At 38.2% G+C, this 25709-nt stretch overlaps 1 protein-coding gene across 1 annotated transcript in view; it reads left to right on the top strand.

Annotated features, from left to right (window-relative positions):
* The window catches only part of TBC1D2 (TBC1 domain family member 2), a 236611-nt gene that overhangs the window by 31716 nt on the left and 179186 nt on the right, over nt 1-25709 (top strand). The window contains exon 2 of the mRNA XM_053703232.1: nt 14106-14628. Coding sequence (XP_053559207.1) covers nt 14125-14628 — 504 coding nt within the window. The 5' untranslated portion in view covers nt 14106-14124. The remainder of the gene's footprint in view (nt 1-14105; nt 14629-25709) is intronic.

The following is a 25709-nucleotide window of genomic DNA, read 5'->3' as shown; positions in this document are numbered from 1 at the left end:
CGATGAGCAGCGAGATCGATGACTGTTAGTTAACAACAGTCCGCTGCTCATCGCACCGTACTTGGTGTGCGGCTTTTTGACAGCTTTCTTGTTAAATTTAGCGAACGTATTCAGGTCCGCGGCGGCGATGTTAGGCGAGCTTAGGCGAGCGTATTGGGGCCGGCGAATGCAGGTAAGTAGACAGGTTGATAACTAGAGGCCTATGTGACATAAATATTTGAAGTAATTAGAGGCGATATAAGAATCCCAATAAAACATGATAGTTCTCCTTCTGTTTTATAGGTTTTTAGTTTCTTTCAACTTGTTAATTATCACTGCACTGGATAATTCTAGCCTCACATAAATTGTGTTTTGAGAAATCCAAACACAAAAAAGAAGCATCCTCATTGTTTAATAACTTGACTAGGTTGGTCACCAGGTCTGATCTAATCTTAGACAGTCAGTGTCACCAAACTGAAGTGACAAATTGCTGCTGACTGAGTGAAAGGCATGCACACTCAGAATCATTCAGCAGCCAGCTAACAGCGCAGCCCGTGGGTCTTCTTGCTGAACTCCGTCCGACAGACTCAGTCAATGCAAGCTGTGCGGGTTTGCCCACCAGAAGTCCGACTCCAGCTGAGCTAATGGCAGCCAACTAGCAGGCTGCCAGTTGGGAGTGGGACACGGGCTGGGATTCTGGGATGGAACTTGGAAGCGCGGATCATGTTAAAAAATAATAATATTGAAAGTACAGACAGTGTGACTGTCTTAGAGGCTTGTCCATTTTTTTTGGACTCATATTACCGGGCAGTAACTGAAAATACCGGACTGTCTGGTCAAATACCGGACACCTGGCAACCCTAATCCCATCAGGGGCTTAATCTCATTGTTTTCAAAAGATAATAATTTGTAAACACCGGACGGTATTTTCAGTGTGTTTTCTAGTGATCACAATCTCAAAATGCCTCTATACCCGCTATATACCCGTTATATACCCGTAATTTGTAAAATAGTTAAGTCCCAAAAACAACTCAAAGTCTTATTTGCCTTGTTAATTTTGCTATTTATAAATCTAAAAATAAAGTGACCAGGATTAAAGGGATAGAAAGGTAAAAACTAAAATGTGCCTAGCTGTATCTCAGTTTGAAATATAAGCATTTTTACAATATACTTGCATTAGTAAAAATGCTTCAGTAGCATACACACATATGCTACATGTGACTAGAGTGTCAGGATTCAAATACTATGCCTGCTTAGAGAGAGTGTATTACAGCTGTGAAGTCTTAATGTGTTTCATACAAAGCCCTGTTGACTCTCTGAGAAGGTGTGGTGTTTGAATGCTGGTGCCCAAACCCTCACAGCATATGTACGTATGCTGCTGAAAAACAGTAATAACTATTAGTAGAAGCATTTTTTGCTAATAGAACTATACAGTATATTGAAATGTGCCTGGGTACAATTTCTATCCCTTTAAGAATGCAATTTCATGGAGTTATCGATTACATCACAAGTCGAAGGGCCTGATTGATTCCTTTTGTGTGTAGTGATACCCAATAGGTGACATGCATGTAGTAGGTTGTGCTCTAAATATTTAAGAAATAAGTGTAAAGTGTTAGTTTCCATAAAATAATGGGTTCTGCCATGTTGGTGTAACATTTGTTTTCCCTTAAATTGATACTAAACCCAAATTATTTCTTGCATGATTGAGATAGAGCAGGGGTGTCAAACTCAAATTCATCGGGGGCCACATCAGCAGTTTGGTCACCCTCAAAGGGCCTCAAAGGGCCGGTTGTATAGGACTATGTGTCCACTCCATTTACACACATATATATTATACAGGGGGGGCATATGGGGGCCAGACATTGTGCAGGGGGGCATGGGGGGCAGATATTATGTAGAGGGGCACATGGGGGGCATATATTTATGCAGGGTTAGCACTAAGGGTCAAAATATTATGAAGGGGGGATGGGGGCTATATATTATATGCTGGGTGACACATGGTGGCTATATATTATGTAGGGGGGACATAGAATGCCTATCTCAATGCTATTAGCAAATAATCTGCCACTCAGCTGTTATTTTATTTGTTATATCTGCTGGTAGAGATATTTTTCAGTAAAGCTTCTTAATTTTTTAATTACCCTGACTATAGCAAATGATCTGCCACTGTTATATACAGTTTATTTGTTATGATCTATCTGTTGGTTCTGTAAGTACAGATATTTTGTAGTAAAGCTTCAGAAGGGTACTGCATCTCTGTACTTACAGAACCAACAGATAATAACAAATAAACTCAAATGTATATATTATAACAGTGGCAGATCATTTGCTAATATCAGCCAGGGTAATTAAAAAATTAAGAAGCTTAACTTTACTGAAAAATATCTCTAACAGCAGATATAACAAATAAACTGCATGTGGCAGATCATTTGCTAAAAAATATCAGCCAGGGTAATTAAAAAATTAAGAAGCTTTTACTATTTTTTAATTACCCCTCAGATTTGCGAATCTACCTGCTGCCTGGTTGACAATGTTACAGAACAGACTGTGCCTGACAAATAAAACTTAAGAATAAGTCACAAAAATTGATATTTTTTTTAAATAATTCTGATTTCATGGTTTAGCAGCCAGAGTGCCTAAAACTTTTTATTGCAGCTGAGCCTGAGAGCACAGGTTCATATGCGCAGCAGGCAGCCAGACTCTCACCTCTCACAGTCTCGACTCTCTCTCGACTCTCGTCTGGTCCAGATCGGCAGCGCCAAGTCAGAGGATTACGGGGCCCGGTGTGCGACACAGTGAGTGACAATCTCAGCTGCTCACTTGTCAGACAGTGTCCTCTAGCCTGCTGCCGCGTGTTCCTGTGAGAACTTCACACTCCTCAGTGCTCTAGAGCGGCAACGCGGGGTCACGTGAGATGCCCCTGGTGACATCACGCCTGCTTGCTTGTCGCTGATTCGCTGCTGCTGACCGCGGCGCGAGAATTACAAATTCAAAGGAGGGGAGGACAAAAAATGTTTATTTTTTATATTACTGAATCGCGGTATCAGGGGTGAAGGCTGGCGGCTACACGGGCCACATGACAAGGTCTGGTGGGCCGGATTCGGCCCGCGGGCCTTGTGTTTGACACCCGTGAGATAGAGCATGCAATTTTAAGCAACTTTCTAATTTAGTGAATTTTAGGTTCAGCACCTGGGTACCACTAAATGTAGCCACCAATTATCAAGCGCTATCCATTGATCTGAACCAAAAATGGGCCGGCTCCTACGCTTTCATTCCTGCTTTTTTAAATAAAGATAGCAAGAGAACGAAGAAAATGTGATAATAGGAGTAAATTAGAAAGTTGCTTAATATTGCATGCTCTATCTGAATCATAAAATAAAAAATTGGGTTTAGTATCCCTTTAAAAAAAAAAAAAAGAAGCAAAACAAAACACCCTTGGCTTAAACAATGACTGTGTAGAATATAGAAGTTTTAGGCTTATGAAATTTGAAAACCCAGAATCTTTAAAGTTAAAATGATACTAAACCCAAGATTTTTCTCGCATGATTCAGATAGAGCATGCAAATTAAAACAACTTTCTAATTTACTCCTATTATCAATTTTTCTTTGTTCTCTTGCTATCTTTATTTAAAAAAGAAGGCATCTTAGCTAAGGAGCAAGCCAATTTTTGGTTTAGCACCCTGCAGTTATCCACCAATCAGCAAGGACAACCCAGGTTGTGAACCAAAAATGGGCTGGCTTTTAAACTTACATTCTTGCTTTTCAAATAAAGAAAGCAAGAGAACGAAGACAAATTGATAATAGGAGTAAATTAGAAAGTTGTTTAAAATTGCATGCTCTATCTGAATTATGAAAGATAAAATTTGGGTGCAGTATCCTACAGGAACAAAAGACACAATAAATAATGAAAGTATATTTCAAAGTTGATTTTTTTTCTCACAATGCATAACAGAACAGTTTTATATTACAATGTTAAAGTATTGTCAAATGTTCCTCAAGTTCTGAGGTTATTCAGTTCCTCCCTGTTCTGCTTGTATAAGGAATCTGAGGCGGTTTACACGATTCATGACTATATATAAGATAATGCAATATATATTGCATAACTGAGTATGTTTGTTGTGTCACTGAAGAAATAAAAGTATTTCCTAATATACAAAATTCACAAGATTTGCAAATAGAGGAACCTCATGCGAAGTTCCCAGCCTTATTGTTGTGGATGATTGGAGTACAGAAAAGAAAAACAAATTTGCTAGCATGGGTCTCTCTTAGCCACAGTATCACCATCAAAATAGGTAACGTTTCTTTAATAATTGAGCCGAAAGGATCTGCAGTAGTAGTAACAGTTTTCTATAGGAGATCAGGTTGTTCCATGGAAAGACAGAAAGAGTCATTCCTTGGAATATTCTCTCTGTACTAAGTGGTCAGTCAACAAATTAAAGGGACACTGAACCCAATTTTTTTCTTTTGTGATTCAGACTTTCTAATTTACTCCTAATATCAAATTTTCTTCATTTTCTTGGTATCTTTATTTGAAATGCAAGAATGTAAGTTTAGATGCCGGCCCATTTTTGGTGAACAACCTGGGTTGTCCTTGCTGATTGGTGGATAAATTCATCCACCAATAAAAAAGTGCTATCCAGAGTTCTGAATCCCAAAAAAGCTTAGATGCCTTCTTTTTCAAATAAAGATAGCAAGAGAACAAAGAAAAATTGATAATAGGAGTAAATTAGAAAGTTGCTTAAAATTGCATGCTCTATCTGAATCATGAAAGAAAAAAATTGGGTTAAGTGTCCCTTTAATCTCAGCAATGTCACTCTATAAACTGTCACTTATGGGTGGATTTCTTAACATGTGCTGGATGCTGGGCCAAATCTTCACATACTACTGTATATGTGATACTAATCGAGGCGAGGGATGTATATCATGTCCTTTCCTGAAATAGCAGTATCCTTCATAGGCTAGTAGACCGTTTTATACAGATACATTGTTACTTAAAGGGACAGTCTACTCCAGAATTTTTATTGTTTAAAAAAGTTAAATAATCCCTTTATAGCTCATTCCCCCGTTTTGCATAACCAACACAGTTATATTAATATACTTTTTACCTCTGTGATTACCTTGAATCTAAGCCTACACAGACTGCCCCCTTATTTCAGTTCTTTTGACAGACTTGCATTTTAGCCAATCAGTGCCCGCTCATAAATACCTCCACGGAAGTGAGCACAATGTTATCTATATGGCACACATGTACTAAATCCCTCTAGCTGGGAAAAACTTTCAGATGCATTCAGATAAGAGGTGGCCTTCAAGGGCTTAGAAATTAGCAAATGAGCCTACCTAGGTTTAGCTTTCAACAAAGAATACCAAGAGTACAAAGTTAATTTGATGATAAAAGTAGATTGGAAAGTTGTTTAAAATTGTATGTCCTATCTGAATCATGAACGTTTTATTTTGACTAGACTGCCCCTTTGAAAAGACATTAAACCCCCCAAATTTTCCTTCCATGTTTCAGAAACAACATGCTATTTTAGACAACTTTCCAAATTACTTCCATTATCAAGTTTTGTTTTTTTTGTCATTTTCTTGTTATCCTTTATTGAAGGGCAGGAATGCATTACTGGGATCTATCTAAACACATTGGGTAAGACAATGACAAGAGGCATATATGTGCAGGTACCAGTCAGCAGCTAGTTACCAGTAGTGTATTGTTGCTTTTGAAGGCAAACAGTACGGGAACGATCCTCGGCAACTCCAGCACAGCAGAAACCCAATCTGGAAGCAGATCCGAGATGCAAAGGTCACCCAACTCTCCACCCCTTCTCGGAGTGCCGTAGAAGCGGTAAGAATCAAAGCTTCAAATAATCAATACAGAAAGGAGAGAGTAGGCACTACACCGAGGAGCATGATAAAATCCAAGAAATATAGTCTTTATTGAAAAAAATAGAATAAAAAATACAAAACATCCAAACAGATCAAAAAGGGCACAGACACAGACAGGAAGACATACAGACAGATGTCTGACGCGTTTCACGCCCCCTACAAGTGCTTACTCATAGACGCTTACTCATAGACATAGTACATACATTGACAGTGCTCTATATATACCCCTACCTTAACGCAATTAACCACTTAGTGACATACAAAAATTTAAGTTAAAACCAACCTTAATGTGTTCTAGTATAGGTACTAATTAGAGACACAATAATGTAGAAACAGATCCTTATCCTAATACAAAAAGCAAACTTGTCAATCAAAACAAAAATAATAGTAATGTAAATAATTTAGCATGATAAACACACATTGACTTAAGCCCACAATTGGACAGAAAAACAGTCGCCTGCTTACTGCGGCAAATATTAGAGCTTTAAGATGAATGTAGCTTAAAATTGAACAATGAGAAAGGGGACTGTTTTATTATTTGGCATAGAAGAGTCTAAACCCTGAAAAAGTTAGACAAAATACATTAATCAATGAAATAGTTTATTTTGCATTCTCTGTTCATACCTAGGGGACTACAAGTTTTTTATTTAAGAATCCAAAAGAGCTCTTTCCTTTCTAGGATTTTATATTTATTGCCCACTCTTGGAGGGACAACAGCTAAATCTATGATCTGTATAGTCATGTTAGCTATATTTTAAAGTGATTGGCTACAGTGGATTCCTTAACATAGTTTTTAACATCACTGTTATGTTCCCCAAACCTCTTTCGTATCTGTCTAGAAGTCTGACCAATGGCTGACACTGGCATAAGTTGCAAGTAAGAAAATAAATAACAAAATACCAATTTTGTTTGTAGCATCAACCAACCAACAGCACTACAATATTGATTTTTATGCTAATTGTGGTACTTATTTTGTTATCTATTTACTTACTTGAACATTTTACAAATATAGCCAACATGACTATACAGATCATAGATTTAGCTGTTGTCCCTCCAAGAGGGGGCAATAGATATAAAATCCTAGAAAGGAAGGAGCTCTTTTGGATTCTTAAATTAAAAACTCGTAGTCCCCTGGGTATGAACAGAGAATGCAATATAAACTATTTAATTGATTAATGTATTTTGTCTAACTTTTTCAGGGACTCTTCTATGCAAAATAATAAACCAGTCCCCTTTCTCATTGTTCTGTTTTAAGCTACATTCACCTTAAAGCTCTAATATTTGCCGCAGTAAGCAATTGTGGGGTTAAAGTGAATGTAAATTTTGATGCTAAAGTGTAAAATTCTATTAAAAACAGGGGCACTTTAATTCATCAAAATTTACATTTCACTCGTTGTGAAAAAATACTTACCTTTTAAACTTAACAGCCGCTCCAGCTTCCCCCGGTTGTCGCAAGCCATTTCTGAAGTCAGAAATGATGGATCGGTCATCCTCCAATCACGGCTTCCTCCCCGGGGGAATCAGTGTCTGATTCAACGCTGTGATTGGAGGAAGCCGGATTCCTCATTTTAGACCCAGGAAGATGCTTTGCGACGGGTGGAGGAAGCTGGACCGGCTGTCAAGATGAAAAGGTAAGTATTTTTTCACAACACGAATGAAATGTAAATTTCAAAAAAAAATTAAAAACCGGCGCTTTAGCATCAAAATTTACATTCACTTTAAGTCTGTATTATCTTTAATATTTGGGTTTATCTATAATACCAATGTTCTTTCTAAAAAAGTGTGGCTTGTTACTCTTATTATAAAGCTCAACTTGTTTATACATTTTCGATGTGTGTTTATCATGCTAAATTATTTACATTACTATTATTTTTGTTTTGATTGACAAGTTTGCTTTTTGTATTAGGATAAGGATCTGTTTCTACATTATTGTGTCTCTAATTAGTACATATACTAGAACACATTAAGGTTGGTTTTAACTTAAATTCTTGTATGTCACTAAGTGGTTAATTGTGTTAAGGTAGGGGTATATATAGAGCACTGTCAATGTATGTACTATGTCTATGAGTAAGCGCCTGTAGGGGGCGCAAAACGCATCAGACGTCTTTCTGTATGTCTTCCTGTTCGTGTCTGTGCCCTTTTTGATTCGTTTGGATGTTTTGTATTTGTTATTCTATTTTTTCAATAAAGACTATGAGGCCCATTTATCAATCTCCATATGGAGCTTGTGGGCCTGTGTTTCTGGCGAGTCTTCAGACTCACCAGAAACACCAGTTATGAAGCAGCGGTCTAAAGACCGCTGCTCCATAACCCTGTCCGCCTGCTCTGAGGAGGCGGACAGAGATCGCCACAATTCAACCCGATCGAGTATGATCAGGTTGATTGACACCTCCCTGCTGGCGGCCGATTGGCCGATTCAGCGATGTCTGTCGGACCTGATCCGCACTGTCGGATCAGGTCCGACAGACATTTGGTAAATAGGCCTCTATATTTCTTGGATTTTATCATGCTCCTCGGTGTAGTGCCTGCTCCCTCCTTTCTGTATTGTTGCTCTTGAGCCTACCTAGGTATGCTTTTAAAAAAAGATATCAAGAGAGTAAAACAAATTAGATAATAGAAGTAGACTAGAAAGTTGCTCTAAATCGTCTGCTCTATTTAAACAATGAAAATTTAATTTTGACTTTACCATCCCTTTAAAATTATGGTTAAAGGGATTTGAAACCCAATTTTTTTCCTTCATGATTCAGATAGAGCATGCAGTTTTCTAATTTACTCCTATTATTAATATTTCTTCATTCTCTTGGTATCTTTATTTGCAAAAGCAGGAATGTAAGCTTAGGAGCCGGCCCATTTTTTTGTTCAGCACAAGTTAACCACAAAAGTTTGCATTTCTAGGAAGCATTACGCTCATGAGAGCACGTCCATAGGCGCCAATAGTAGCCTCATTCTGATGTCATCAGTAACAGCATCAGAACCTAAACGCAGCGAAGGGGGTAAGTAGCATAGCGATGGCAGCAAATATAAATATATATGTATATGTGTATATACATATATATTTATGTGTTTAATATATATATATACACATATTAACACAAAAATATATATTAGCATATACATATATATTTACAGGGAACACATAGTTCCCGTAGACTGCAATGTAAAGGCACTTTTCAGTGCCGTTTTTTTTCTAACACCCCACTCCTGTCATCTTTACCACCAAAATATTCCCAAGTGCAGTTATTTTATTAAAAAATAAAAATGGTATAATTTTTATTTTTTAATAAAATACTTTTAACTGTATTTTGGGGGCATTTGTAGCATATTTATAACATTAATCAGAGATCTGATCTCTGGTTAATTTTATAAGCACTAATTGATACCATGAGCTCACAGTAGCATTAACCAGCCACTTGTAATATTTATAACATTAATCAGAGATCTGATCTCTGGTTAATTTTATAAGCACTAATTGATACCATGAGCTCACAGTAGCATTAACCAGCCACTTGTAATAGCTGGTTATTTATCGTGCACCCGCAAACGGGGACATTTTCTCATTTGCGAGCACGCAATAAATTAGCGCTCCACTTGTAACCTAGCCCAAAATCTGTTATAAACTGAACATAACAGCTTTTAGATGCTATTATTGAAAAAGGTGTCTGTGTCAGGCATGAAATATTGTTATTCCTATACTGCTGTTCTGTAACTATTAAAGGGCAGATCTCCCAATTTTTCCTTAATTATCAGTGGTTTTATCAGCCAATTTTGTTTTAAATATGCTAAAGCATTGGAAACTATTGGCATTTGCAAGAAAGTAACTCAATAAAAAACTCTGTTCACAGACAAACTAGTTAAGTGGACTTTAGTCTTTGATTATAACTTTTCTTGTAAATCACTTTAATGGTGGCTATTAGCATATCTGAAATGAAAAAAAATCAGCTTATCTTGAATCTCTTTCTATCTATATCAAAGTTGATTGCAGTAGCCATATTAGTCTAGTAGTTGAATATCAAAATAACAAGAGTATTGCAGTATGCAGTAATACCTTTTCTATTGGACTAACGTTACATAGTAAAAGACAAGCTTTCGAGATTTCTCTCTTCCTCAGGTCAGCAATACTGATTAATATGATAGAATTTATCTGGCAAGAAGGGGGGGCTATGGGGACAGGACAGGAGGTGAGAGAGATAGCTGAGAGAATTTGCAGAGGATTATAAATAGCAAAAATATCAATATCAGTCTGAAGCTGAGAAATGCTGGGGGTGAGGTACTGGCAGTGTAAGTGCTGGATAATCTTAAAACAAGAATTGCATGCTGAGATATACTGTATGTATATAACATACACATACAATGCACAGGCGGTCACTGATGTTAATATGTACATACTGTATGTGTACAGGTCAATAACAGATGTTAGGTGACTTATGTAAAGGTTTGGTAATGTGAAAAAAAAGCTGGAGTGACCAGTCTGTGTAAAATGGTGTCCAACTGGAGTACAGTATTTATTTTCTATGTGATTTTTAATAGAGCATCTAGGCAGAATTATCTTAAGGTGTAGTTTTTGTCCAGTTTTCCCTAGCATCCCAAGTATATATCAAAGTTTAAAGAGACCTTAGTTTCTCATTATGGCCATAATGTTTCAAAGAGTGTCAATGTAGACCAGACCTCCCAAATATGCCTATTTCAGAGGGATAGCTCTAATTCTGAGCTCTGTCCCTCAGTTTCTCTGACACCGCCATATGTCTCTACTTGCAGAATTTCCCTTAGCCCAACCCATGGAACACACAGATATGCCCATGAAGTGCCCAAACACACCCACCGACCACCCAGACACACCCACTGACATTCCAGACACACCCACTCACTATTCACTAACCACCCACTATCCCACAAAATGGTATCCAGTCCCATCAATCTCCTGAGTCCCTGATACCCAGCCACAAATGTTGGGAGATATGGTATACACTGTTCTTAACACTAAAAAAGATCTTCCATGGGGGTTAAATTTAGTTTCTCTCTTTAAAATAGAATGAGGCTTTATACAATATTGATTTTTTTTAGGCAGATTTAAACTCGTACCTCCCAACTGGGATTGTCTTGTTTGGGAGGTAGGACCTGCTTCCCCATGCACCCCATCGGTATACCAGTTTTAAGGGTTGACCTAGCCCCACTCAAAATGCCCAGACATACCTTTGGATATGAATTTTGAAAATCAAACATAAAGAAAGGGGCGCCACATAGCGTAATCTTGTTGTGAGTCAATTATAATATAAAAAAGGGAAAGCCCTCACAAAATAGTTGGCATTGTTAAAAAAAAATAGTGCAAAACAGGTAGGCTGACCATCTCAGCAGTCAGCTCGCTGAACCTCCGACACCTCCATCACTGCTCCACAGGACTACTATTGCCACTCCAGCATCAAAACATCCTGATATTGTTCTGGCATCACTCAGTCTTAGTGTGGAAAAGGTGCAATGATTACTGTAGCGTACAGCTCACAAAGGTCAGCCAGCTAAAAAATGAAACTTCCGGTGCCACCTATCTCAAAGGTGGAATAATACTTGACCACAGAAAAAAAGTGGACTTGCTTCAGATAAAAACAAATAAAAACTTTTATTACAACGCGTTTCTCAGCTACATGTAAGCCTTTTCTTTAGGCATAAAATTATATTTACTAAGCGCTCATTTATACAGCTACAAAATAACCTGTATGTAAAAGTGGAAGTGTAACACAAGTTACTAAAAGCCAATCAACACAATAATATATACTTTGTGTACACATTTGATCATAAAGCACAATAGTTACAAAATAAAAAAATCAGATGATATTAATGTTACCAAATTAATTACTATGGTGCACAATAAGTTTTTTTGCAACACCAATCAACACTTAATAGCATCTTAAATAATTGTCACATGATGTAATAGAAAATGTCAAAAGAAAAGTAAATGTGTATATATTGCTGTGACAAATATAAATAATGTACAGTCAAGTCCAAAAAACCTTAAATGATTCAAATAGGGCATGTGATTTTAAACAACTTTCCAATTTACTTTTATCACCAATTTTGTTTTGTTCTCTTGGTAATCTTAGTTGAAAGCTAAACCTAGGAGGTTTATAGGATGCCACTAATCTAAATGTATTTTGACAGTTTTTCGCTAGAGGGCGTTAGTTCATGTGTTTAATATAGATAACATTGAGCTCATGCACGTGAATTTACCAAGGAGTGAGCACAGATTGGCTAAAATGCAAGTCTGTCAAAAGAACTGAAATAAGGGGGCAGTCTGCAGAGGCTTAGATACAAGGTAATCACAGAGGTAAAAGGTGTATTATTCTAACTGTGTTTGTTATGCAAAACTGGGGAATGGGTAATAGAGGGATAATCTCTTTTAAAACAACAAAAATTCTGGTGATGACTGTCCCTTTAAATATGTGCTAATGCGAGTGATTGATAAGACATGAGTATGCGAGTGCATGAGAAGAGAAAACAAAACAAAGTATTGTGTGAATGTCTGAAAGAGTAATGAGTGCATTTGAATGAATGTAAGTTTAAAAATGTGATGTGAAATCGTAGGGTAAAATGTGAACATGGTAATTAGCGTGAAGGAAATGTAAATTTAGTCAAAATGACCAAATCATATATAAATGAGTGTGTTTAAATGTATATAAGTGTATTTGTGTAAATGTGGAAAGGGTTGTTAAAGGGACATTAAACACTAAATAAATGCTAGATAGAATGATGCATTCAAAGAAAAGATTAGTCTGAGAATAACATGTAGATGTATTTTTTTTTAAAGTTTCATTAGCTGTTTAAATATTGACAAAATAAGTGTAAAGTTTTAGGGGCCTATTTATCAAATGTCTGTCCGACATGATCCGATTAGCGGATAATGTCCGACAGACATCGCTGAATGCGGACAGCATTACGCTCTCTGCATTCAGCATTGCACCAGTAGTTCTTGGGAACTGCTGGCGCAATCCCGTCCCCTGCAGATTCGCGGCCGATCGGCCGCTAGCAGGGGGTGTCAATCAACCCGATCGTATTTGATCGGGTTGATTTCTGGCGATTGCTGGTAGCCTCCTCAGAGCAGACGGGCAGGCTCGCAGGGATAAATAGGCCCCTTAGTGTTTATAAAACAATAGGCGATGCCATGTTGTAACTTAGGTTACCTTCTCTGCTGTGGCCAATTAGGGACAATTATAAATAGGTCACTAGAGTGTGTAGCCAATGGCTGTGTGGAATATAACAGTGTAATGCACTTCCATTTCTAACAGGAACTGAAATGCTTAGTTTTATAAATATATACGATTTATCATTTTATATTACCATCTCAAAGTGTTTAATGTCCCCTTAAATAATGGAGTGAACAAGCCAATAATACATTAGTAGATCTATGGATGTGGTGCTAAGTAGCATCTTCTTCTGTTAACTTCTGTTATCAAATTTACTTTGTTCCCATGGTATTTTTTGTTAAAGCGATACCTAGGTAGGTGTCTAGACAGAGCATAACATGACAGGAAATAGTACCTCCATCTAGTGCTCTTGTAAATAGATAACATTCATAAAACTGCTGCACATTACTGAGCTTACATCCCTGTTTGTCACTAAAAGATGCCAAGAGAACAAAGAAAATTTGACAATAGAAGTAAAATAGAAAGTTGTTTAAAATGGCATGCACTATCTGAATCATGAAAGAAAAAAATTGTGTTTAATGTACCTTTAATACCTTTGCGTGGGTTGCATTACAGGGTCATGTAATTTTTCAACTATAATGGCCCTTTAATGTCTATGGAGATGTTTTATGCTACCACCAGTTTACAACAGCAATGGAAACTAAGAGCTCCATTTATAAGGCAGCGGATGCTGGTTCGGCGCCCCATCGTTTCAGGTCTGCCTGAAATGGAAGTTAAGAAGCAGCGGTCATAAGAGCGCTGCTCCTTAACTTCTCCGCCACCTTTTAGGTGAAATCATCCCGATCCAATACGATCGGGATGATTGACGGCCTCTGTCAGTGAGCAGGGGGCGCCATTACACAAGCATTTCATTGGCATTTAGCGAGGTCGAGTAGCGAATCATGTCCGCTCTCCCTCTATTAAATCTACCCCTAAGCCATAGTTGGTAGAGTCTAAAATAAATAATGGTATATTTCCTCATATTTATGGGTATAGGTTTTAAAAATAATCAATGAATTATGTGAAATTCTATTGTATTTATATTTATAATATTTCTGTTAAATTTAATTTCAGATTACAAAGATACTTTACAATGGAAGAAAGCAAAGAAAATAATTCAGTGGAAAACTCCCTAGAAAGTTCTCTGGAAAATCTGTCTGAAGGATCTCTGGGGAAAACAGTGGAAGATTCTGTGAAAAATCAAGTAGAATGTTCTGTGGAAGAAGTAGAGCAAACAAAACTTAAAAACCCTGAAGAATATATAGTTCTAGAACAGACAAACATATCCAGTAGAGATCAATATGTACCTATGGATGAACAAGCCCATCTTATACCTATAAAACAGGACAAGAAAGCAGAAGCAAAACAATTGTGTGGATACTTATATAAATTGGGGATAAAGGGACCTATTAAGACCTGGAAGTATCGTTTCTTTTCTTATGATGATAGAAAGTGTCTCTTACTGTACTACAGAATGGCTAAGGATGTTTCTCCTTTGGGAAGCATTGACTTAAGTACAGCTGTATTTAATTGCAAGGTGGAAATGGAGAAGGGAACGTTTGAAATTAAAACTCCAAGCAAGGTCTTTATACTTAAGGTATGATATATTTAGATATTTGTGGAAATTATTTTTAATGTATTTAGGGCTGTCAGTATATGGCCGGGTTATAGTACAATATATTTAATAATTATTCTTTAAAACAAACCCCCAATAAAATGCATATACAAAACAATTAAAATTAATGTAAATTCCTAAATTCTTTATATTAGTTAAAATTTATAGACACATTGAATTATATTTCTAGAAAACAAGATATGAATCAAACTATACAAGTTTAAACTGTTACAATATTCTTTACAAATAAAACCAAATATATCTTTAGAATTAACCTTATTCACTATTGAATTGCATTACATCACCACTATGAAATACCACAATATGGGTCACCAACTTAAGAGTGCTTAGTTAAACGATATAACAAGATGCTTTAGCAGGCAATTTCTCTGAGCTGAAATAAACTATTTTTAGCTACAATTAAGGCAAGTTCTAAAATATAATATAGTTACCAATAACTTAATGCACACTAGAAAGATTTACATACAATAATGGGCCTGACTAAGAAATATGCAACACAAAGGATATTTTTTTAGCAAAAATAACCAAATCGATATTTCAGCTTCCAGAACTTCTTGTTTCACCTCATATGAAATAAGGGTATTCCAATATGGATAATAAAAAGTAGCCCAATTTGCTTAAAGTGACTGTGTCCCAATTTGGCAGCAGTTATTCAGTCACCAGTTCAGCAAAAAGTCAGCCAGCCAGTCTTTCTCTCCTCTTGCATTCAGCTTATATTCTCTTAATCAATGGTGAAACGATATGATAGGCCCTTCGGAAGCTTGTCTGTGATTTGCCCTTGGATCTGAACATCTCATAGGTTATTTTGGGAGACGCCTCCCTGACTGGCTCTGCATGTGTTCAAATAGACAATTTATTTGGCTGTCATACCAGTTCCAACCCCCTAGGGGGCAGCAGACAACCAGCAAATACAGTCTCACCATCAATCACTGCTACAATGCCAATATCTCCCTATATAGTGATTATTTAACATATTATAACTTTTTGCATTAATTACTTACAATTTTAATTATAGATGGGATAATATAATGTAATTTTTCTGATTACTCCAATACTAAATACAAGCATGTTTCTAGCGATCATACCGATAAGCAATTACATTGTCGATAATTTGCTTTCCCCAGAATCATCTTAATATGACATACATACCTTGAGATCAGCAAACATATGTCATTTCATATAATTATATCTACATTGGATTGCTATCCCATACAGATTAATATTTCATATCTCTATATCTCTCTTTCAAAGTACAAAACACATAGGATATTATTTAAAATACCAATTATATGTGTACTTATTAGGTGCCTGAAAAATATAAAGGAATAGGTTACTAAAATTGGACATTTTAAATTGACTGTATTGCTATTTATTAACTCAGCATATGTATCCCAATTTGTCCTTTAGATGTCTGGAACAGAGAAAAAATATATAAATATGTTACATATTTTAAAGTGGGATTATTACAATTGTTATTTAATCCTTTACAATCTGAATTGTATTTCCCCAGATCCATATATAGACATTTAATACAGTGTAAGGCATATATTTAATGTTTGAGATTTAAACATAAGTTGTGATTCAAAAATGAATTTACAAGTTATAATGCAAAACATGTGTCTCTGCTTAGCTAATCTTCATATAGATGTAATATCTAGAATGTGTGGATTCAACACAACAGGGACAATTTAATAACTAGGTGATATTTAGTCATCTCTCCAGCCAAACTGGTTCTTTGAATCTCATTAGGCCTCAAAGGAAAATCTTAGACATCATGTCTGTTTATCCACAGGGGTTCCTGGGAAGGCTATCCAACAATGATCAATTAGAAGTTACCTTTCTTCTGAGACCATGATCAAAGGCTCTTTAGATGTGACTTTATCTCTTATAGTTCTAGGACCAATGTTGTTCTTTTTGATATAACTATTCCTTTGATGAATGAGAGAGGGGTTGGGCTTGTTACAGTGACATCTGGAGTTTTACAAATAAAATGAATTATTTGGTGTACACAACCATATATATATTAAATTATATATATATATATATATATATATATATATATATATATATATATATATTTATATATATATATATAATTTAATAACATTCCCAGATATTCTGACAGGGCCAGGATACAAGTGAAGCGGTATTTAAAGCTCTCTCTCTCTCTCGCGCTAACTCAACTAGGAGTAAAGTTTTTGTGAGTTTTTGTGAAAGTTGAAAGTAAAAAGTTTTCGCTCGCGCACTTACCTGATTAGCACAAAAAAGCTGAATTTTGAATATCGCGTTAACGAAGTCCCTCATAGAAGTCAATGGAGCAAAAAAGTGGAAAAAAAACCCTACTCATGCGCAAGCCCAATCATATATTCTCAAGTGCGCTAACCAGACATGTTTAATATTTCACATTACAATGTTCTTCACATAAAAGGATTTTTTCTAGTTATTCATAAATACACATTTCTACATATATCTGATGTTATTTTGGTAAAATATATATCAAAGGATTCTTGGAAAGATATGCAAATGAGGTTTACAATGTAATTCAGTGATTCAGACCAATACCAGTCTGTTGTGTAATACGGCGATGCTATGGCGTAAAGGGAAGTCTGCCTTAAAAAGCAGGCTAAAAGTAAAAAAGTGAGTCATTGTGAACCTCATTTGCATATCTTACCCAGAATCCTTTGCTGCATTGGAAACAATGTATTCAGAGAGTTTCTGTGGGAAAAGCAAGTCTTCTAACAATGAGTTATTTTCCCTACATTTTGTATTTAGTGGAGGATTTTAAACTCACTTTTTGCCTCCCCACAATTTTAATTGTTGTTATATATAGATGATTATATATCAGTATAGATATATATATAGGAATAACTATTTTAATATATATATATATATATATATATATATATACATACAGGTGAAAGTCGAAAAATTAGACTATCGTGCAAAAGTTCATTTATTTCACTAATGCAACTTAAAAGGTGTAACTAATATATGAGATAGACTCATTACATGCAAAGCAAGATAGTCCAAGCCGTGATTTGTCATAATTGTGATGATTATGGCTTACAGCTCATGAAAACCCCAAATCCACAATCTCAGAAAATTTGAATATTATATGCAGTCAATAAAACAAGGATTGTACATACCTGTAGAACAATATCGGATCTCTGAAAAGTATAAGCATGCATACTGTATGTACTCAGTACTTGGTTTGGGCCCCTTTTACAGCAATTACTGCCTCAATGCGGCGTGGCATGGAAGCTATCAGCCTGTGGCACTGCTGAGGTGTTATGGAAGACCAGAATGCTTCAATAGCGGCCTTCAGCTCTTCTGCATTGTTCGGTCTCATGCCTCTCATCTTTCTCTTGGCAATGCCCCAAAGATTCTCTATGGGGTTCAGGTCAGGCGAGTTTGCTAGCCAATCAAGCACAGTAATCCCACGGTCATTGAACCAGGTTTTGGTGCTTTTGGCAGTGTGGGCAGGTGCCAAGTCCTGCTGGAAAATGAAGTCAGCATCCCCATAGAGCTCGTCTGCAGAAGGAAGCATGAAGTGCTCCAAAATCTCCTGGTAGACGGCTACATTAACCCTGGACTTAATGAAGCACAGTGGACCAACACCAGCAGATGACATGGCTCCCCAAATCAACACAGACTGTGGAAACTTCACACTGGACTTCAAGCATCTTGCAGTGTGTGCCTATCCATTCTTCCTCCATACTCTGGGTCCTTGGTTTCCAAGTGAGATGCAATATTTGTTCTCATCAGAAAAGAGGACTTTGGACCACTGAGCAACAGACCAGGTCTGTTTTTCTTTAGCCCAGGTAAGACACTTCTGAAGTTGTTTGTTGTTCAGGAGTGGCTTGACAAGAGGAATACGACATTTGAAGCCCATGTCCAGGATCCGTCTGTGTGTGGTGGCTCTTGTGAAAGTCCCCAACACTTTTGAATGGCCTTTTCCTGACAATCCTCTCCAGGCCGCGGTCATCCCTGCTGCTTGTGCATCTTTTTCTTCCACACTTTTCCCTTCCACATAACTTTCTATTAATGTGCTTTGATACCGCACTTTGGGAACATCCAACTTCTTTTGCCTTTTGAGGCTTTCCCTCCTTATGGAGGGAGTCAATGATGGTTTTATGCACAACTGTCAGGTCAGCAGTCTTTCCCATGATTGTGATTCCTACTGAACTAGACTGAGACCATTTAAAGGCTCAAAAACCCTTTGCAGGTGTTATGGCTTAATTAGCTGATTAGAGTGGGAATACTTTGAGCCTAGAATATTGCACCTTTTCACAATATTCTAATTTTCTGAGATTGTGGATTTGGGGTTTTCATGAGCTGTAAGCCATAATCATCACAATTATGACAAATCACGGCTTGAACTATCTTGCTTTGCATGTAATGAGTCTATCTCATATATTAGTTTCACCTTTTAAGTTGCATTAGTGAAATAAATGAACTTTTGCACGATATTCAAATTTTTCGAGTTTCACCTGTATATAGTAAAGCCTATAATAATAACAACACATAAGTTATTGAAATTCCTATAGAAAGCTGCACATACAAACAATTGTAAAGAAATAAGAAAAAAACAGATATAATAGCTTGTTCCTATATTTAAAAAAACACATATTATTGTTATTATTATTATACTTTATTTATGAAGCGCCAACATATTCTGCAGCGCTGTTCATGGATACAATTCATTTAAATAAAACAATATAAGATTTGTAAGAGACAGGACAAAATTTACAAACACATACTGGAGGGATTGAGGGCCCTATTCCCGTGGGAACTTACAATCTAGAAGGGTAGGAGGTTGAGAAACAGGAGGTGAGGACTGCAAGATTGAGAAAGATGTTAATGCAGAGTTAGATGAGGGAAATGTTAGGTAAGTGAAATTAATTTATAATTAATTAATTAATTTATAATTTAGTTGGGCTTCCCTGAACAGAAACGTCTTCAGGGAACATTTAAAGGAAGAAAGATTAGAGCAAAGCCTGACAGCACGAGGGAGAGTGTTCCAGAGGGTAGGTGCTTTACGACAGAAGTCCTGCAGTCTAGCATGAGAGGAGGTGATAGTCGCGGATGCAAGGAGCAGGTCATTGTTGAATCTTAGTGGGCGGGCTGGAGTATACAGGGTAGGTGCTTTACGACAGAAGTCCTGCAGTCTAGCATGAGAGGAGGTGATAGTCGCGGATGCAAGGAGCAGGTCATTGTTGAATCTTAGTGGGCGGGCTGGAGTATACTTGTTTATTAGAGAGGATAGGTAGAGGGGAGCGGCGTTGGTGATAGCTTTGTATGTAAGGGTGAGAATTTTGAATTTAAGCCAATGAAGGGACTCGCAGAGAGGTGCAGCAGAAACAGAGCGATGGGAAAGGTGGATCAGCCTGGCAGAGGCATTTAGGATGGATTGAAGGGGGGAGAGGCGGGAAAGAGGAAGGCCAGCGAGTAGGTTATTGCAGTAGTCAAGTCGGGAAATAATAAGGGAGTGGATTATTTGCTTTGTGGTGTCAGCGCTCAGAAAAGGGCGAATCTTGGAAATATTGCGTAGATGGTTGCGGCAGGATGTAGAAAGTGATTTGATATGGGGGATGAAGGATAGATTTGAGTCAAGTGTAAATCCGAGGCAGCGGACTTGGGGCAATGGGCAAATGGTGATGCCGTCAACAGGGATAGAGAAGTCAGAAGTCGGCGTAGAGCTTGAGGTGGGGTTAAGATGGAGGTCAGTCTTGGACATGTTAATCTTTAGGTGGTAAGAGGCCATCCAGGAAGAAATACCAGATAAGCAGTCGCTGACATGAGAAAGGACAGAGGGAGAGAGAGCAGGGGTGGAGAGGTAGATCTGGGTGTCATCAGCATAGAGATGATATTTGAAGCCATAACTGTTAATAAGTTTACCCAGCAAAGAAGTATAGATGGAGAAGAGTAGAGGACCCAGAACAGATCCTTGAGGTACTCCAACAGACAGAGGCATAGGAGAGGAGGAGTCTCCGGCAAATGACACAGAAAAAGACCTGTGAAAAAGATAGGAGTGAATCCAGAAAAGTGCAGTGTCACAGAGGCCAAAAGAGCTAAGGGTCTGTAGGAGGAGGGAGTGGTCAACTGTGTCGAAGGCAGCTGAGAAGTCAAGTAAGATGAGTATAGAGTAGTGGTCAATCCCGGGATCCGGAAAAGGCGGAGCTACACGCCACGTGAGCGAGTAGCGTGAGTGCTCAGAGTTGCATGAAGTTCCAGCGCCGCCGAAAATACTGCACCCTCTTAGTCCCACCTGGTTTGGGAAGTGCCCGAGGACTCCTCTCGAAGGGGAGAATCGCACAGCCACACTACGCGGCTGGTAGTGTCCGGATCCCTAAAGACACGGTCCTGGTCCGTGGTCTGGACCTATTGCAAAACCTGCAGTTTCTACCTGGGGACTTCCTGCAAGCAGGGGGAAAAGTCCGGTAACCGACGGTAACCAACGGAGGTTAAGAGAAACCACTGATGCTCGACATCTTGCCAAACCTCAGCCGGTTCTGGGGTTTATGTTACAAGCCTCCCTCCTGTCACTATTTCACAAAACGGAGTCATCTACGGGCCCTGTCTTGGGAAACAATAAATCCAGAACAGCCCAGAGCTAAATCGTTTGGCTCCAACACTGGTAAGGCTGTCCCTGTTACTGCCAGCTGACTGATTTATTATATGGGAATCTGTGCAGGTTACTGAGGATAATGACATTATATGTTTTTGCACGTGTTAATATGAGAGAGCCCGGTACACCGTACTGAAACCTGATTAAATGCAGGATATAATTTAAGTACCTATCATTTAAAGGGCACTGTATAATCAAAAGTTAACCTCCTGGCTGGATAAACACTCTCTAAAAACACTGCCTAAAGGCAAGGCTGCTGCTTTTTCCCTATGTTTTTCTTCACTGTCTGTGAGTGATTATCATGCTTAGAGAAGGAAGGGAGAGAAAAAGTATGTGCATCTGTGTTGGTAACAAGCAGCATCTATAACTTGAGTATCAGCACCTAAAAGGTCTTATCTATCAAGTTTGAGCCCCCTGTTTTGACACTTCTCACTGAAGTCTTCCTTGAATATAAAGAGACTTCCTGTTTGATCCATATTATTGGTTAAGTGAGAGTGTGTGAGTGTGGTGCTGGAAGGAACGGCAGAGGGAAGGAGTCTGTCCCCCTCTGCGGCAACTAAGCACCTTTGGCGATTTAAGCATCAATATTTAAAGGGCCATGTTTAACTGAACTGAACTCTTTGTCTGAGATAATATTATTGGAAACATCTCTGGAAGTTGTACCCAAGTATAGAGTTGTTTCCTGGCCATTTTGCATGTCTGGATGTGCAAGATAGAGACGCTGGAAAGGGAGGTCAAAGAAGAAGCTGGTCTATTTTCTCCCATTTTATTAAGCATTAGGTGGTGCTCACACTGTACACACAAACAGATCCACACAAAGAACTGTCCTATAAAGTTAAATTTGGCTCATTAGAAGATAAGTGTAAAGCTTGAAGAAACATTATCTCTAAAAGGGGCATTTAGGACAGAACAAAGTTTGCATTGCCTAGAAAGAAACAACTGAAATGTTGTCTTTTTATATCTATTCTATTGTATGGTGTATAAATTGTTATACTGCTTCACTACTGTATATTCGTTAAGGGTTTGGGTCAATTGTGCTGATAACCTTTGTGAACTACGTTATATCGTTTTTGTTCTTATTCTTTTTTCCCTCTGTGTACTTGGCATTTTCTTCATGCTTATACATGGAAAAGTTTGTTCTTACAAGTAAAAGCAAATCCCGGCCATGCCAGCTAAGTTAAAAGATAAGAGAAGTAAAAATATAAATGATAGTAGCGCCGAAGGTCCTACTGATATTGTAAATACAATTCCAAGTAATTTGGACTCACAAAGCATTGTTAAGCAAATAGCTGAGCTACTGCTCCCCCAGTTTGACCAGGTCAGACAAGACTTTTCACTACTTTCTGAAGAGGTTAAACAGTTCACCAAAAGACTGAATGAAGCTGAGGATAGGATTTCTATGTTAGAAGATACTAACTGCAAAATGGAACAAGTATTAGAATCCCAACTAGCTCAAAACAAAATGACCCAAATTAGACTAGATGAGCTTGAAGACCGATCGCGTAGAAATAATCTCAGGATTATTGGGGTGCCAGAAACTTTGGAATTCCAAGATTTACTACAATTTGTGGCGGTCCGCCTCCCCCAAATTCTGGAATTATCTCCTATGCAAATAGAAAGAGCTCATAGGATAGGTCCCTTAAGAGAATCCAGGGAAGGTATTATAAAAGCAAGCCCAGTAATAGCAAAATACTTAAGCTTTCAAGATAAGGTCAACATGTTAAGGAGCTATAGGAAAAAAATTCCTTTAATGCTTAGTACGAATAAGATACTGATATTCCAAGACTATTCCTCAGAAACCTCTCAAAAAAGGCGTAACATGGCACCAATTTGAACTAAACTAATCAATGCTGGTATTCAGGCAATATTATTGTATCCAGCTAAGATCAAACTTACAAACTAGGATAAGTCAATTGTGTTAAATAATGTCGAAGAAGCTAATGTATATATTTCAGAATTTTTTCCACAAATTGTGGTGTAAGGTTGCAATAAGTGTGTAATGGTAAATTCAGAACAACAAATTTCATGGCCTGGATAATAATTATGATTTTTTTCTTCATTTCTACTATCACCTATTTAAGGGGTAATGAAATGCCCTATCAAGGGTTGGGAGAAATCAGAGATTGCTGTAATTATTCTGAGGTTAACATGCTAACTCACTTAGTTAAAGCACGGCCTATTAATGGCCTGGATTGTGTTTTTTTTCTTGATTATTTTACTTTCTTACACTATTTAATATGAGGGAAACACTAGATTTTTGGTCTGTTAAGACCCTCTGTTGTGCACAAAGTATAAGATATGGTTTTTATAAACCAGAACTGATATATATGACACTATGTTTTTTTATTGGCGGTTTTTTTTCAAGTTTCAGTGTCACATTCAATCACGATTGGAAATTACCTGAGGAAGGCGTAGGATGTTTAAGGAAGGTCCTGGTAACTTTTAGATTTAAAAAAGGCTCCATACGAGGGCTTTGTTTATTATTATTTTTTCACTACTTACGCACTTATAATTCTCACTATCAAGGTAGGATATATGCCAAATTTAGGGGAGACAGCCTTAATGATAGTTTTAATGATTTCACTGAAGTTCCCTTCTCACTAAGAGATTAACAGCTGCTTGTCCAAAGAAAATCTAGAAACACAAGCGCACAAAAACGCTTCTCATAGTGTAGAAAAGTTTAATCAAATTTGGCAAATAAAGACGTGAATCACACTCCCCCTAGGTAGTTCCTACTCACAAGATGAGAACTCAGTCATTTGAGGTAAGGTATGGGTGTTGTATGCTGATATACAGGTGTCCCCACTCTATCAAAGAAAAGGCTGCAAAACAGTCAGTGACGATCCACTCCCATCTAAGTCAGACAGAACTTTTAACTTGAAACCGGAGGCACCACAGAGGCCAAACAGATGGCTCAAATTTCGGCAAGTTATAATCAACACAAACGCTAGAAATACCACGATCCGGCGTGGAGCACTGGACTACGTGTGTTGAGGGCACCAGCCCTCACCCATAGCACTCACTCACCAGCCCTCTCCCATAACACTCACTCACCAGCACACACTAGCACTCAATAGTCTTCACCCATAGCACTCACCCCTAGCACTCAGTCACCAGCCCTCACCCATAATACCTCACCAACACTCACCAGCCCTCACCGATAGCACTCACTCATCAGCCCTCTCCCATAGCACTCACTCACTAGCACTCACCCCTAGCACTCACTCACCAACCTCACCCCTAGCATCTACTCACCAACATGCAACCACTAGCACTCATCCCTAGCACCCACTCACCAACACCCACCCATAGCACTCACAAGCACTTACCCCTAGATCCCACTCACCAACCCTCACCCCTAGCACTCATGCACATACAACTCCAACACATAACACCCACGCACAACACGAGTACACAGTACCCTCTATCCCACACAACATCCACTCACCCATGACCCACCTATCAACTCCACAGCGCCCACTCAACTCAGCATCACTCGCATCCAATGCACTAACTCACAATCCATCATGCACAACATCAAATACTCATCTGACACCTTCCTCAGCCTGGGGAACATCGCCTCACCACTAACTACCACCACCCAAACAATACTACGAAAAGAACAACTTCTAAACACTAACTTGCAACCCCCTATTCAAAACAGGACTGCACCACCCCCAGCACAACACCTATAATGTGCCCTGCTAAACACCAGATCAGCAGTCAAGCACAAACACAAAATCCACGACTTCATCATTCAATACAATCAGGCAGTATCTTCATCACGGAGAGCTGGCTAACACCTGACTGTAACACCATTCTAGCAGAACTAGTACCTGAGAAATACTCCATCCTGACAGAGCACAGAGTCAGACAAAGAGGAGGAAGCCTAGCAGTGATCTACAAATCACATCTCATCCTCACTAAACCAACCCTACAGAGCACACTGCCATTCATAGAAACACACACTGAAACTCCAAACAACACCCCAAGACACCATCCACATACTACTATGTTACAGACCACCAGGGCCAAAGACACACTTCCTCACACCCTTCACTGAATTCATCTCCACACACACCTTGAAAACCAAAAACCTCCTGTTACTCGGGGACTTCAACCTCTGGACCAACTCCTCCCAGGACCCCATCACCACAACTTGCATTAGCGAACTGGAAGCACTAGGTCTGCAACAACTGATATGTGCTCCCACCCTCATTTCTGACCACATCCTTGACCTCATCTTTAAAAAGAACATCAACATCAACACTCTGAACAACATGCCCCTGCCATGGACTGACCACCACACTATCAAATTCAAAATAACTACAGACATCTTTTGCCAAAAACCAGCACACTCAACAACAACACACTGGACAAGATCACAGAAGAAACTACACTCACAACTCTTCAA

This window comes from Bombina bombina, chromosome 2 (genome assembly GCF_027579735.1).
Source record: "Bombina bombina isolate aBomBom1 chromosome 2, aBomBom1.pri, whole genome shotgun sequence".
Classification (NCBI taxonomy): Eukaryota; Metazoa; Chordata; class Amphibia; order Anura; family Bombinatoridae; genus Bombina; species Bombina bombina.
Note: the sequence above shows the minus strand (reverse complement) of the source record. Positions and strands in the feature narration are given on the sequence as shown.